Source organism: Galeopterus variegatus, unplaced genomic scaffold, assembly GCF_000696425.1.
Source record: "Galeopterus variegatus unplaced genomic scaffold, G_variegatus-3.0.2 Scaffold1112, whole genome shotgun sequence".
Taxonomy (NCBI): domain Eukaryota; kingdom Metazoa; phylum Chordata; class Mammalia; order Dermoptera; family Cynocephalidae; genus Galeopterus; species Galeopterus variegatus.
The window spans coordinates 170,339-186,149 of NW_007727223.1; the positions used below are offsets into that span (position 1 = coordinate 170,339).

Below are 15,811 nucleotides of genomic sequence, written 5' to 3' on the forward strand. Positions count from 1 at the left end.
AGCTGTCTTGGTGCTTTTTGAAGGGCAACAGCATAAGGCAGCCTTGGCCTTCAAGCAACAGAATGCAGAGTGGCCAGGAGCTTGGGCTCTGTGCCAGAGAAGCACAAGTTTGAATTCCAGCTTTGCCTCTTCCTTACTTTGTGACCTTGACCTAGTTTCTTAACCTCTCTTATCCTATAAATGGGAGACTAAAAGTGGATGGTCACTGTTAGGGTGGAAAGCCACGTTAAGTAAAGCATCTGGTATTATGCCTGGCACATAGTAAGCACTTAACAAAGTTTGGCTGTTTTGTTATTAGGAACAAATTGCTAAGGAAGTGAAATAAATGAATATGTGGTCATAAAAAGGACAAAACCTATGTGGAAAGTACCAAATGATGAGACATTGTTGAAAGGAGAGTAGACTGGTTTTAAGGTGGAGTGGTCCTGAAAGGCATGACCACCTGTTTTCCACGTTCCCTTACAGATTGCCACCACCTGAAAGCTCTTTAAAATGCTGATTCCCAGGCCTAGCCCCAGCTCAATGAATTGGAAACTCCTGGGGAGGTACTGAATGCTGGTAACTTTTAAAAGCTGCCCAGGTGATTCCAGTGTACAGCTGGGGTCGAGAGTGACCAGGGTAGATCGGAAGAGGTAGAATTTGCCCTGGCACACTAAAGATGGGGTTTTCCTTTCAAAAAGGATAAAGTCAGAAAAATGTTTTCTACTGACTGGTACTCACTGCCATATTCTCTGGGTGCTCAGTAAACTCTTAAAAAAAAATCACTCAATCCTAACCATGAATCTTGGCTGTGTGGCCATGCTGTTTGGTGGTACCACACAAATGAAAGTGACAAGTAGACTTGTCTTCCACCACCACCCCCCAAAAAATAATAATCCTTAAAGTCATTTTTAATTCCAATATAAAGTAATTAAATGTTCCCAGAGAAAAACTCGTCAGCTAAGAATGTGTCATCTATGCACACACGTGCAGTGTATGATAGCAGTTGCCACATTTATTTAATTGCAGCATGATTCTATCTCAGAGCCTAATCTGTTCTCTCTCTCGCATACACACACACACACAGACACACATGAATTATGCCTTCACGTATTGTTGCTTCACCTTCCCAATCTCTCTCTATGTATATGTATGTATATGTATATATGTATTGTGGTACACAGAGGGGTACATATATACATGTTAGTTTGTGTGCACAGTATACGGTGTGTTCAGTGTGGTAGACTGTACCCCTAAAGCACACATCTTTGTCTTTGAATAATGAAAAGCAGTGGGTAAGTATTTAGAAGCCAAAGTATAACTCCTTATTGTCTTTGGAAAAGGTCTATAAAGATTTTAGATGCCCACAGACCTTGTGAGTTAGCTCATGTACAAAAATAGCATTCACCTGTATGAGCAAGCATATGTACTTTTTAAGCCTTGCCTTGCCCAACCCAGTTACACAGACTCTGTTCACTTGATTGGAATCGTACTTGGGCTTTTTGTTTGTTACTGCCCTTGCTAGAATTTTTCCCTCCTTCTCAGAGAGTCAGGTTTGATTATAAGGTTCTGAAAAGAGTTACCTTGGATGTATGGAAATAGCTCTGGTCCTCACTTCTACAACCCCCAAAGTCAAATTCTCTTGGTTCTCTAGAATCCTAAATTCCTCCGCCAGACTTCAATAGTGATAATTCATATCACAACAGTCATGGTTCTTTGTAGGGCTACCTATCTCTATGATTATTAATGCAAGGAATGTAGATATTTGCTCAATAATAAATTATAACAGGGAACTAAGTTCTCTATAGATGGCAGACGTGGTGCTTCTTATTGGCCTCCGGTTTGCAACTTTTAAATAAAAAAGCTGGTAAGAACCAGGTATGAGGTTGGGTTAAGAAATTTCTAATTTCAAGCATTCAGGGTTGGTTTTTTGTTTCATCTTTTTTCCTGTCATCCTAGAGCAAAATTGTTTCTGGGAAGGAAATTCAGTCTTCCTAGTAACTGTTTTCTTGGACTCACCCTGAAGATGTAGTTAATCAAATAACTAAAGAATAAGTACTAGCCAATATTTGGTGTGCCTTTGTGAATTTTACAAATATCCTGGATCAGGACTGAAGAGAGTCAGCCCACCATATAGGGTCAGGGGGTGGGGATGGGACTCCAGCAAGTTCCAGTATGTAGAGGGTCTCTACCTAAAAGGTGGGTGGCTATGTGGGATGGAGGATTTCTCCCTCTGCTGGATTTAGCCAGGTCGAAAGCAGAGTAGGCCCCACACCTCAGGGCTCTCATCCCCAGGTGGTAAAACTACAATAAAACCTCATCAGTTCAGACCCAAATACTTAGAATCTGTAACAATTCCATCACAGATGTAGCTCTTTTAATTTTCCTTAAGTAAAATCTTTGACGTGGTCTTAACTTTCTCTGGAAATTCTAAAGGCTCTTCTTACAAGTTGGAGGAATCCAGTACTTGTTTTCCATCCGAGGACCTATGAAATTAAATCTTCTGTGTCATTGACTTCAATTTATGTCAACTTATCTACAATTATTAGATGTTAAAAAAAAACTTTTACGTGTATGATACATTCTCATGACAACCGATATAGACTTCATGAATACCTTTCACTTTGGTCCCCAATTACAGACTGCATTTGAAAGCAGTAAAATGATCTCTCTCTTTAGAAAGCCCAATAATTTAGGCTTTTTTGCTGACAGACAAGCATCTCCCCTCTCCCATTACTCTGAATCAGTGAGGTTTTACTGTAAATTAAAATGGAAACAGCAGGTGTCTATTTCCAGCCAAGCCGACCTTGCAGAATGGTCCATGACTTGATTTTTTCCATTTAATTTGCAAACCAGCCACATGTTGATAAAGGAGAAGTAAGTAAAGTGAAATCTCATGAAACAGGAGAGGCAGACCCCTATTCTGCCTCCTAGTGGCTGTTAGAATATCCCCCAAACAACTAATAGATCACAGAAGAGCTTGGCCATTAAACAAACCCTTTCATTTATGGAATTATTTCCATAACCATTTTTCATGTTTCCAAACGCCTTCCCATCTTTTTTTGGTGAATGCTCCGGAAAGTGTTTCCAATGTAAATACTTTACGGCACTGAGTGGGGAGGTGGGTTGAGAAAGGGCTGGCGATTTGTTTTTGTTTTTCTGCTCTCTTTGAAATCAGTGAAAAGGGCCTGTTGACACCGCCACTCATTCTGCATGCTCCCTGCCAGAAATGATTAGTCAACATGCATGCGTGCCTTTGAATTGCATTCACATCTGGCCCAGTCCGATGTGAATGTCGCCCCTGAGACCCTGCACAATGATTTACAAGGGCCCATGTGCATGAAAATGAGTTACTTCACTGATATTTTTTGGTTTTCAATGTACATATGTATCCAACCCCCAGAGAAGAAAGTCGTGATCTTACTTAGTGTTTCCTAGCCTCAGCCTGATCTTTCCTCTAGAGTGGATGCAAAACCAAAGCCTCCCTGCTTAAAGAGATTTTGACTCAAAAGTTTTGTGACAATTGCAACAGTGGTTTTCTTTGACTTAGCATGAAATAGGAGTAATATTTCCAATGTGGAGGGAAACATGAGTTCCTGAGTTTATATGAGACCATAGACAATTAAGCCCCAGATATGAAGATATGTGAACAATAACTGCAAATTTTCAAGTTAGACCAGCAGAAAACCCATAAACACAGTGAAGAAACTCCCAAATTCTAGTACCTTAGAGCAAGAGCTAGCGAACAGCGGTGATAACGAGCATGACTCAAAACATACCGAGTTATTGTAAATTGAACAGAAGTTCCACGTCTGTCATTTCTACAGCTGCATCATCTGACCCACAGGTCAGGATAAAAGCTCTCTGCGGCAGGCCTGGAATCACGAAAAACACTGCCTCGGACTCTCAGAGGCTCAATTGTATCCAAAATGCTGTTCTCTTTACAATACAATTACCAAACCCTGCTGGATGCACAATTAATCTTGAACAGTGAGGGCTGGAGTTCATGTCTTCTGTCCGAGAGAGAAACTCATCACCTCTGTGTCTATTGTTTTTCTGCCAAATTTCAAAGGCCTTTGCGTGGTGGTCAGACTTAATGGTGGAGCATGCGGAGACGTTTCTGTCCCTGTTTGCGGTGGATATGGATGCAGCGCTAGAGGTGCAACCCCCAGATACCTGGGACAGTTTCCCATTGTTTCAGCTGCTGAATGATTTTCTCCGCACCGACTGTATGTATCGTCTTTGACTGTTTGGCTTTCCTAAGTGTGTGCACATAAACAGATTACTAAGATGTCTTTATCCCAAGCTGACTACAGGCTGGACACAATTCTTCATAGTTTTATTATTACTTAAAAAAACAAAACAAAACAAACAACCTTGCAGCCTATGGGCATTCCCTTTCTTCCAAAAAAGTGTTCTATTACAGGGAAGCCCTCCTTTAACTAGAGAGAAGAACCTGAGAGCAATGTGAGAAGAGATGTCTATTCCTTGTGTTTTATTTGGTCTCAAAAAAAAAATTAACCTCTTCCATTTTGCAACTTTTGTCAAAAGATGCTTTCTAGATGAAAAATAAATTCTAGCTGAATAGCATCAAGCATTTCAGAGTATCTTACAGGAACAACAGCCATAAGATAGACCTTCCTCCCCAGGGAAGGTGGTGAAGGAGGGGAGAATATGAAGGATGTTTTCTTCCTGGTAACTTAATAGGAGAAAGAAAAGAGGGTGCAAGAAAAACATGGAAAATAGTGTGGATTGTTGTTTTTGTTGTTTTTTTAAGGAACGTGATTGTTTTTACTTTTAGAAAAGTGACACGAAGAGGTAAACTGTTTTTGAATTCCATTCCCCTTTCAAACAGATTTAAGCATGAGCTTTGATGCTGTTTCTGTGCTTTTTTTCTTCTCTTCTTGTGTTGGCTTCCTCAAAAGCAGTGTATTTAATGTAAAAGACGATTATCTCTTTGTGTGCATTGTATGTTGGCAAAGCAACTGTACGTTCTTACCGAGCTTTTGCTTATCTGTTCTAGATAACTTGTGCAATGGAAAATTTCACAAACACCTGCAAGACCTGTTTGCCCCGCTTGTTGTTAGATATGTGGATTTGATGGAGTCCTCAATTGCACAGTCCATTCACAGGGGCTTTGAGCGGGAGTCATGGGAACCAGTCAAGTAAGGAAACCTCTTTTGATACCATCGGAATTTGGGTACAAATGGCTGGAGAGTCATTCAGAAATGGATTAATGGTGTCATATGGTTTTCATTGTTCGTATGGACAGAGAGAAACACCATTCATATTTCCTACTATGGTGTTCATAGCTTCCTTGCCCAAATAGTCGAGGGGAAGAGGTTGAGGAATGTTTTATGAAATGAAATCTTTGGTTTTTTGCACACAGTAAATAAGGAATACGGGATATAAACTTGGTTGTGATATTTGTACTGTGTATCTTACTCCAATGGTGTTATCCCTAGGAACAGGTGTTTCCCAAAGTGTGTTCCATAGGGTCCCAGGCAAGGAGTCAGCAAACTTTTTTTAATAAAAGGCCAGATGGTTAATATTTAGGCTTTTTGAGCCACGTAATACCTGTCATGACTACTGAACTCTGCTGTTGTAGCATAGTCACAGGCAGTACATAAATGAACACGTGTGGCTGTGTTCCAGTAAAACTTTATTTATACAACAGGACCATAGTTTGCCATTCCATGGTCTAGGCCTTTGAGACACACCTCACGAAAACAATTGTATGGCCAAGTACGTTTAGGAAACACTATATACCCAACTCACCCACCCACACCCTTGTCTCCAGAGAGCCACAAAGCACACTGGCATATTTTAAAACTCTGAGAATAAAGTCATATGGAATTTCATTTAACTCTGCTCAACCCAGAGCTCCCTAAACATATTTGACCACAGAATGCATTTTTTTTAAATGGGCTATCTATCCTTCAGGACATATTATGGGAGATCCTTTGGGTTGCAAGTTTGTCAATTTCCACAACTGTTTGGTGAATCTTTGATCCTATTTGAAAATGTTTGGCGGATGCACTGACACCTCCATTCCCCAGCAGGGAAGAGGGCTGTGACTGCCAGAGGGTCGATTTCAGACTCCCCTGTCTGGAAAAACAGAGACTCCTATATGAAGAGTGTTTTGTGGCATGGTTTGACAAGCTCTAGTAAAACCTGGTACTGGCTTTGCCCTGTTAGATTCTTTTTTTTTTTTCCCCCTCCCTTTAAGAAAATCATTTTGTTCTCTCTAGTCCTTTACACCTTTGGGATGTAGCCACTATTATGGAGGAAAATGGGGTATGTATGTACATATGTAAAAGCACACTTTCAGGAACTTCTGAAAAATATTCAGGAGGCTTTTTCTCAATCTGAAAGTCTTGACTTGTGCAGTTTTCTGAATTGAGATCCTCCATCTAATGCTACCGTGTGTAAGACTCTAACTTATAAATCAATGCAAAATTGCTTTCTCTGTCCCCTTCCACATCTGAGCCACAGGAGAAGTTTCTTTATTTACCCTACTGAGAACAGGTTAATAGGCAGTAGCTCTTCATTTGCAAGTACCAAGAAATGTAAATTTTAGCTTGTTATTCTCAGGTTTATAATGATCTCTTAATATGGTCCTGCTGACTTTTAACTCATGAGGATAAAACTGGGTCCCTTGATTAAGGCATTAATGAGAAACTTTATTTTCTTTTTAATTCTCATTATAATCAAGACAGTTGTGCTTTAGAGAACAGCTGTGACAGGAAAAATGTTGAAATGAGTAATATTTACATTTTGCAAATAGCAGTGGTCTTGAAATAGCATTTACGTACTTGGGTTTAAGTCTAAGCTACTACTACCAACGCACGGGAAGGAATGATCAGTATCCTTCACTATTCCTTCAAGAGCCCTAGATTTAGGGCTTTTTCCACCATTCCCTAGCCAGGAGGCAAGGGTTTGAACTTCTATGATCTTGTCTGCTCATCTGCAAAACTTGTTTTCTTAAAAAAGCCCCTACCCAGCATCTGAGAATTGTAGTGAAGCTCCTTGATAATGTCACTAAGTCATTTTAGAATCTGTTGAATTCTTCAGAAACTAAACATCTGACCACGATACCTTTTTTGAAGCATTAAATATTCTTAATACCATCAGAAGTAAAGATGGACTCAAAACCATTTTCACAACTGGAAGTCTTAGTGTGGGAATGTTTTGCTGGGGATTTTTTTTTTTTTTACTGATTAAAAAAATAAAATTGAACTCTTGGTTCAGTAATTTAAAGATGTAGAAATGTATAAAGGAATAATAGTTGTGAATAACAACCTGAGAATTACGTAGATGTGTGTGTGCGTGCGCGCGTGTGTTTTAAGTAGCTTTTTTGCTGTCCCAAACTGTGCGGTGGGTTAGTGAATATGACCGCAGTGTGTTCAGTTCACACTCAATGGTATGTGCCTTTCAGAGTATGGAGATATTTAAAAGTGCCAACTAAAACATAAGCTAAATGAAAATTCTTTTAAACCATATACATTTTATTAGCTGGTTTGTAAACAGAATGTGAATGCCATGGGACAGCTTTGCAGAATGGCAGAAAATGGAAGGAAAAAGAGTTCTGGGACATGCGTCTGTGCTAGGAGGAGTGAGTCTCTCCATGTTTCTACCAGGAGAAGAGAAACAAAGTGAACTTTCATCTGACCTCTTGTTAGAGGGTTGATAAAGAAGCAGAGATTCATTTTTCCCTCTTGAATTTTTTTCCCCAAGGAAAAAAATGATCTTTTTTGAATGCTTTTTATCTGGCTCACCCCCAAACAAGAAACTGACATAGGTAAATAGATTTAGCTTGCCCAGTCTTTTCAGTTTTTGCCACATTATCCTCCAACACACATGTGTGCGTGCACACACAACACACACACAAAAGCCTTTCAAACAATTATTCTCAAATAGTTCTGTTCTTTCACTTTTCAGAAGTCATGATGATAGGCACCTGATTACAGGTAAAATGATAAGTGCATTGTAAAGCTTGCTTCAAAATAGCTAGTATTCAAAATGTTAAAGAAAAACAGCAGTCTAACAAGAATATACTACCAATGTATTGAGTTTGCTAAAAACAGAACAAAAATTTTTCTTTATTCTTCAGATTTTCTTATTTCAAAATATGGCCCTCTAAACGAAAATAGAGATGTAATTATTTGGGTTTGATATAATCGAGTATATTGGCTGGAAAGGGTAAAATGGCTAAGTCCTATGCTGCCTGTCCCTAGAAAGATGGCCTTCCATCTCTTCTGTCTCTGCACGGACAGAAAAGAAAGGCTGCATCTCTGTTTCCCTTAAGCCAGATACGTTTGTGGTTAAAATCACTATGCACCAGTGGAAAATGTCATCTCATAGCTTCTAACCACAGCTGAAGACAGTCAGCCTCTCAAGGACAGGCCCAAGTTGTCAATAAAATCTACAGTCCATAGCCCTTTCATTGGTATTCATCAGGACATGTCACAGGGTCACCGGGCAAGTGGCAGGTTGCTCACAACCATCCTGGCTGCTTTGAATATAATTGTGGCCCTAACAAGCAGGTGGACAACATTTCCACCAGCACATTAGTGTTGGCTCATTGTTAATGAGTCATACTGGACTTCAAGGTGGAAGAAAACCTAGCAAGCATATAATCTAAAGTCTTATCAAATCAAGTACCTCCTCACCCTTGCTACCCTTTTCCTGACAGATGGTTACTCAACCTCTACTTAAATAGCCCTAGGCACAGTGAATCCTCGACTTCAGGTTCCCATTTCAGGTTAGGATGGCTCTGAATAGTAGAACTAAATACTGCTTCTTGACATGTGTACCCCGTAAAATCTGGGTTTCTCATTTATCAAATGCACTTTCTCTTTTTCTGCCTGAGATATGCATATGAAAAGTATTTTTAATATAATGTCCCTTTCCAGATTGTCAAAGATGTCACTATCTTTTTTAAAATAAATTTTATTGTGTATATTTAAGGTATAAAACATGATCTCATAAGATACACATATGGTAAAATAGTTATTATAGTGAAACATATTAACATATTCATCATCTTAATGATAATAAGCTATCAGAACAAATGTATGTGTCTCGATATCAAGGTGAACTTGGAGTCAGATCTCCTGAGTCTGCCATATCTTGCTGGTCGACCTTGCACGACCAAGATTTCTGAACTGAGATCTTCCCTCGGTTGACCTTCCTGAGACTCAGCATTCTCCTCTGTAAAACAAGAACTGTGAATAATGAAAGCTTTTCCAACACAAACATTCATGACATGTGACTCCATATCCACATACATATACATACATGATTATAAACACACGTTAATTATCCCTGCCTCTCTAATACCTACAACAGGGCTCAGGACATAACAGGTGCTCAATAAACATTTGTTCATTGATTGACATATTTATTAAGGAACCCATCCAAGCTCAACACTGTAAGGATACAATAGGAAAACCATGGGGGTAGAAAAGAGAAAAAGATACATTTCTGCTCTAGTTGGGTCTGAGCAACACACAGATAAGAAAAATGACTTTAAATATTTACCAATGTACAAACAATGCAAGGGAGAGTTGTGAAGGTAGAGTAGAGGGGAATGACCTTCCACTGAGGGGTCATGAAGGAAATAGCTTGAAGAGTAAGATTTCAAAAGGGATAGGCATGCTGAGAGAGAAAATGAGCACAAGTAGAAATACAGGGGAAAGCAGGGCATGCAATAAAAGCAGTGAATGTTCAGCTTTGGCTAGCGTGGATTATAAAAGAAGCATATCATAAGTTGGAGAGATGTTCAAGAGATTCTAAAATTCCATGAAATTTAGAACTTTATTCTCCAGGTGATGTGTTCTCATCAAGGGCTTTACAGCCCTCAAGCTGATGAAAATTGGCTTTGGGGGACGGGGGGGGAAGGTTCAAACAAAAAAACACCTTACTCTTTTTATGTGTAAAGCACGGATGTACATATAATACATAAATAGATATACCGTATATCTGTGGCATTAAATTTTCATGGAGAAGGAAGTTCGGGGTGGGAGTGTTGATGAATAAAAGGTTGAGAAATACCACTTTAGACTCTAGGAAGTTATTAAAGAGTGCACATGCCCCAAAGTATGCATTAGACCTAAGAACAAATGCTTTAGTGAGAGAGTCTTTAATGTCCAGAGCACCAAGAGAAGACAAGATGTACTGCCTATATTCATGCAACAAATGGCTTATAAAAGTAGATGGTATTCTGTGTCTTAAATCTAACCCCATCTATAAGTCTAAAGCAGAAATCTTTAAGAGAAGACACAACCATATCCCTTCTACATGGAGAAACAGTCTTGGTTAGAATTAAATCTAGAAAATAAGGAATGACCCCACCTCCAGTCATTTCCATCAGTAGAAATGATGAGACACACACACATCTGTAACATTCATCCATGTGAGAGAGTAGATGAGAATTTTTTTAATCCAGTGCTCCAGAGATGTGCCCTTTGACCTTCATGGGAACTATCCTTTCTCAGCAGTCCCCAAAGTGAATGAAAGAGTCTAATTTTTAGCATATATCAGTTGTTAGGATTGCAATTTACATTTCTTGTACTATCCAGAGATATCCAATTATGATTCTGACAGAGGAGCATGACTGACTTGTTTATAGGTAGTTGCTAAAGGGCCCTCTTTAAAATAGTAGTTTGTTAATAGTCATCAGCAGCTCCAGGAGCCTGATCGGAACTGAGTACTACTAAAAAATTCTCCCTTTTCACATGTATATTTCTGAAATATTATGCTTGGAATTGCCTCCTTGATTATTAATATGTTATTAATATCTAAATGAAGTATTACTAACATTAGTAATGCACTATATTATTTTGCTAAAAGCAAAAGTATCAAGAATGTTTCATCCTTTTAAAAGTAGAGCATTATAGTATGTCACATGAAGGAAATGTTTCTGTATGAGCCCAGTGCAGTAGTCCAGGCAACATGTCATATTTTACAAATACATTGTTTTGATTAATATAAGTATTTTTTATTTTTGTGTGAAAAATAAAGCTCGCTTCTAATTTGTGTACTCGCCATCCGCTAATACGTTTAAATTAAGTTGCTTTTGCATACATTTGTATGTTATTCATTCCTAGCTACTTTTAATTTGCTCAGAATTGACATTTTAACTTTCCAGGCTGCCATCTCTAAAATCTCCTAATTCCTTAATCATTATTCAGTGTGTGTATCATTTAATGATCACATTTGCTTATATAGGCTTACACATGTCTCAGTGGAAATCGCCAACGGTTTTGTTACGTGGCAGTGTTTAAGACTGAGAACCACCAGGGACTGAATTCAAAGGCAAATTCGCGGCCAAACAGAGACACATGCAAGGAAAAGTTTCATTTTTCCTTCTACTTAATAATCATATTTAGCTAATCTTCTTTTGACAATTCCCACAAGAGCACCCTTTAGTCTCAAGTAGAGACGTATAATTGGCGTTCCCAAAACATGAAGTGTGAAGTACAAATCCGTGAGACACCTGTTTCCCCTAAGGAAAAGAATGCCAGGTAGGCAATTTTTGCTTCTAGGTTTTTCAGTCTACAAGCCAGGGCTATATTGCTATTGTGAAAGAGTAACTTCTTTCTAGAGGGAGGCAGGCATGCAGGCTATCTGCAAAGTCCAAAATTTCTGACTTAGCAGGAGGCTTGCCCCCCTAAGCAAGCCCAGAGGCAGCTCCAGCCCCTGCAGGAGTCCTTTTAGTCAAACACAGCTTGCCCCGGGCAGAGCTGCTTTGGCAAAACTTGCTCTTCTCCCACAAGATCCAAAAAGAGAACCTCAACTCCTTTGCCAAAGTGCTGTCAACTTCACTTAAACAGGAAGGCTCCTCTCAGATGCAAAGTTAGGCTGGGCTCTGTGGTGCCAGTGACTTTGGCTGGATGGAACACCCTTAAAATGCCACTACAGAGACATGCTATATCAACTTGTGGAGCAGTGAATGACAGAGTCCCACCAAAGACAATATCGTTCACTCGAGCTGGGGGGTTGTTTGGTTTTGTTTTCTCTCTTTACTCATAAAATCATCCATCTCTCTTCCATCACGTCAATTGATCAACCTTTGTTCAAAAGCAAAAAGCAGATACAAGATAACATTTTTAACTTCTTAGTCATTTTTAACTTATTTTAACTTTTTACAGAAAAATACTGAGCTTAATTAATTTTAAAAGTGCGCCCATGTAGCAATTACTCAGATCAAAAAACAGAACATTCCCAGCCCCCCAGAAGCCCTTACCCCTGTCATGCTTTCTTCCAGCCTCTATCCCATTTCCAAGAGTAACCACCATGACAGAAAGCCATATTTTAAATCCACTTTTGGTCAAAGTATTTAATATAAAAGCTGAGTTTGGGATTCTTTTCTTTTCCTAGGTATCTGTTTCTGCGTATAAACATTTCTCCACTTTAATTGGACTTAGTTTGGGAGAGGATGTTTCCATGTACTTTAAATGTTCTATAAAATTATTCAAAGCTGATCCTTCTTAATATGATTTTTTAATCTTCACCATCAACTCTGACACCCCATTGCACACACACCTGTCTTCAGAAGTAGTAGTTGGAAAGAATTCAGTTTCTGTACATCATCATTATGTGTGTGTTCAAGTGGGTGAATTTCCTATTTCATCATGTATCTAATATCCGACTTGAGAAATGTGCCTCTATCAACAATAACTTATAAATAAAAATAAGAAAATTGAAGTGTTTTATCATTTCTGGCAATCCCAACTACTCCACAGAAGCCCAGCCCCACCACGAATTCCATGACTTCAAGTTCTTAGTATGAGACAAGTTCTAGACTCTTATGGCAATGGATTTGGAAACCAAATATCCCCCCCCAAGACATTTAAATAATGTGATCATTGTGTGTGGGTGCCCCATGAGTGTCCACACATTTAAGTCACTCTATGGTTAATTTTTTTTCCATTCACTTTCATCATTTCTCTTTGAATACTGAGTCACGCCACAGCTCCCCATCCATAAGCCACTTTGTAAAATGTGTCACTTGAGTTTTCACTGTTGTCTTGCTGTGGATTTAACCAATTTATTTACAACTGTCGTGTGCTTCTGCCACATCTGCATTGTCACTGTGATGGTATTTTTTCTTTCTGTCTGTTTCTTCCACAGGAGTTTAACCAGTAACCTACCCAATGTGAACCTACCCAATGTGAACCTTCCCAAAGTACCAAATCTACCAGTTAACATCCCTCTAGGCATCCCACAAATGCCTACTTTTTCGGCACCGTCATGGATGGCTGCTATATATGATGCTGAGTGTGTATTCAGTTCACATTAGATCTAATTTAAATTTAAGTGATCTTGGCATGGATATGTATTGTTTATTTCTATACATCCTATATAACAGAGATGGAGAGGGATAATTAGACATATTTTGCTGATCATACAGAGACGATATTGTTTATTTCTGGCATGCATCATGTTTGTAAGACATTTGCTATATATAAGGCACTAGCAATTTGTCTTACGCCTACTGAATGCTTGAGAACTATGTCTCACTTCCTGAATTATTTGTGAAAGGATTCTACCTTTGGGGGAAGAAAAATGCAGGTGACATGACTTTAGGAGTTAGTCACCCAAAATCAGTTCAGGAAACTTCCTTGATGGGCTGGCCAATCATCTCTAGCCTGATCCAAATTTAAAAGGGAAGTACACCTACCTAGAAGATTTTTTTTTAATAAAAATAAAAAATTCCTAGAGACCATTTAAACCATGAAGCATATTTCTGGAATCAGCAAATAGCAGGATATAGAAACATTATTTTCAGGGCTAAATGAAAATTTCTGAATGGATCAAGACTTAGTAATGTAAATGTTATGTAGGGATACTTCTTAAGGTCATAAAACAGTACAGCACTTTGAGATCTAAGGAGCAAGAATGTGTCTAACTTTGAGAATGCAAAATTCAAACAACTAATAATTGAATTTTTGGTAGTCGTATCATCTGTGGTCTGAGTGTAGGGTCATTCTTTTCATCTGTCAAGGTTGCATGGAGTAGTTTTTCTTGGATCCTGGGCCACTTCTTTAAAGCCAGCTGTTTGGAGGAGTGGGGGTTAAGTAGCCATTTCTTCTAGCTTAGGAATGAATCCTCTCTCTTTTTTTCCTTATCAAGAAGAAGATCCAGCACCCTTAAATCCTACCTCAGGGAAATTAAATTAAAACCACGTGCATGATTTAATATGTGAAATAAGGTTTAGTGATTCTATACCCTCCTTTGATCCCTTTCTTAGACCACCTAATTATAGGCCAGATAAGCTTTTTCTTGAAAGAATAAATTGGCCCATTTTCAAAGGAAAGTGTTATTATCAAAGGAATAAAAAATGATCTGAAACTGGCAGTGATATTTTGAAATCTCTAAATCACATTCATCAAGATGGCCCTCAGCATTTTTATTTTTGCAGTAATCCAGGTAGAGAACAGGACATTAAAATGACTGCCCTACCTGGCTCCTCCAAAGCTGCCTAATATTTTTAAAAACCTATAATTACTCACAAGTTAACAATGAAATCAGATGGTCGATGTGTCTGACCCTCTTTTAGAGACAAATTAAAACCTCCAAAAATTTATATCTAAAAAGAAAATCTTCTAAAAAACAACACATCATATTCATGCTAAGATGACTATATTAAAAGTTAGATTAGGTAGTATCTGTTAAAAATTAAAAAATAAATATCTGAAAGCTTCTCTTACCTTCTTCTGTGCATGCTCTGTGACATTGTTTTTGAAAAGATATGAATCAAGACATTGTAATAAAGCAGATAATGGTCTCTGTTCAATTAATTAAGGCATGAGTGGGAACACATTTTGGTAACTGCTCAGCAATCAAAATAATCTTGGTGCTATTGCCTTAACATTAACAGTTTATCTTAAAAATAAAAAGAAAATATTCTTTTCCTCATGTCAAAACTTAATAATAAGCTCTTCAGAGAAAAAAAAAAACCCTACAAGAATTTTTTGAAACTCTGAAACCAGATGGGTGTCAAAATGTTGTTGTAATAAATACCAATTATTGCATTCATATGTACTTAATGATTTAAAACATACAACCATGCAGTTCCAAAACGGGGCTTAGACTAGACCAAGTTGGGGTTTCTTTTTCCCAAGCATAGGAAGGGGTCGGGGGAAGGCTGAACTTTCACAGAGAGATGATGCATTGCCCCACTTTTGAGCAGTGCTTACAGCAGTATCTGAAAAGAAGGTGTGGATTCTCAATCAGCCACCAGGAAATGCCTGATTCTATATCTTTTCATAATTCCAGTTTCCTCCTTTACCACCTTTCATTTTAAGGACGTGTTTCCATGTTACCTGCTCCTTCGTGTCAGATACATCTACGTACTGACCTCAGACTGGTCTGTCCTTGACAACATTACCCTGTTGGTCCAGGCCGTAGGCTCCCTCTCGGCATGTTGGGAGTGTGCCCCCTCCCCACCCTGCAGTAGCTGTGTATGCATTTATGCACTAGCTATATTTCTCTCTGAAGCATTAATTCAATGCAGCTGGCATCTGTCACAATAGAAACACCCACTCTCATCTGTTTCTATAGACGATGTCAGAACAAGTGGTAATGCATGGTGTGTTGGACATTTTATAAATTACCGTGTTAGCATTAGTGGTATGCGAGGAAGGGGTTGGGGGGTGGCCACCCTCAGATCTCCAAATGGGATTGTTACAAAACAGAAAGCCAGCCAGAGAAGGGCCAGAGGGTGAGAGATGGAGCATTTCCCCTTCACAGGCCTTCCATGGATGCCACAGGTAAAAGTTTCTTAGATGTCATTGTACAGAAAGGAATCAAGACCAATTTCCCC

General features: G+C 38.8%; 1 protein-coding gene across 1 annotated transcript in view; it reads left to right on the top strand.

The window, feature by feature from the left end:
• CADPS (Ca++-dependent secretion activator) overlaps window positions 1-15,811 on the top strand; it is a gene marked incomplete at its 5' end in the record, with an annotated part of 282,061 nt that overhangs the window by 146,498 nt on the left and 119,752 nt on the right. The window contains 3 exons of the mRNA XM_008574861.1: window positions 4,052-4,208; window positions 5,003-5,144; window positions 13,117-13,263. Coding sequence (XP_008573083.1) covers window positions 4,052-4,208; window positions 5,003-5,144; window positions 13,117-13,263 — 446 coding nt within the window. The remainder of the gene's footprint in view (window positions 1-4,051; window positions 4,209-5,002; window positions 5,145-13,116; window positions 13,264-15,811) is intronic.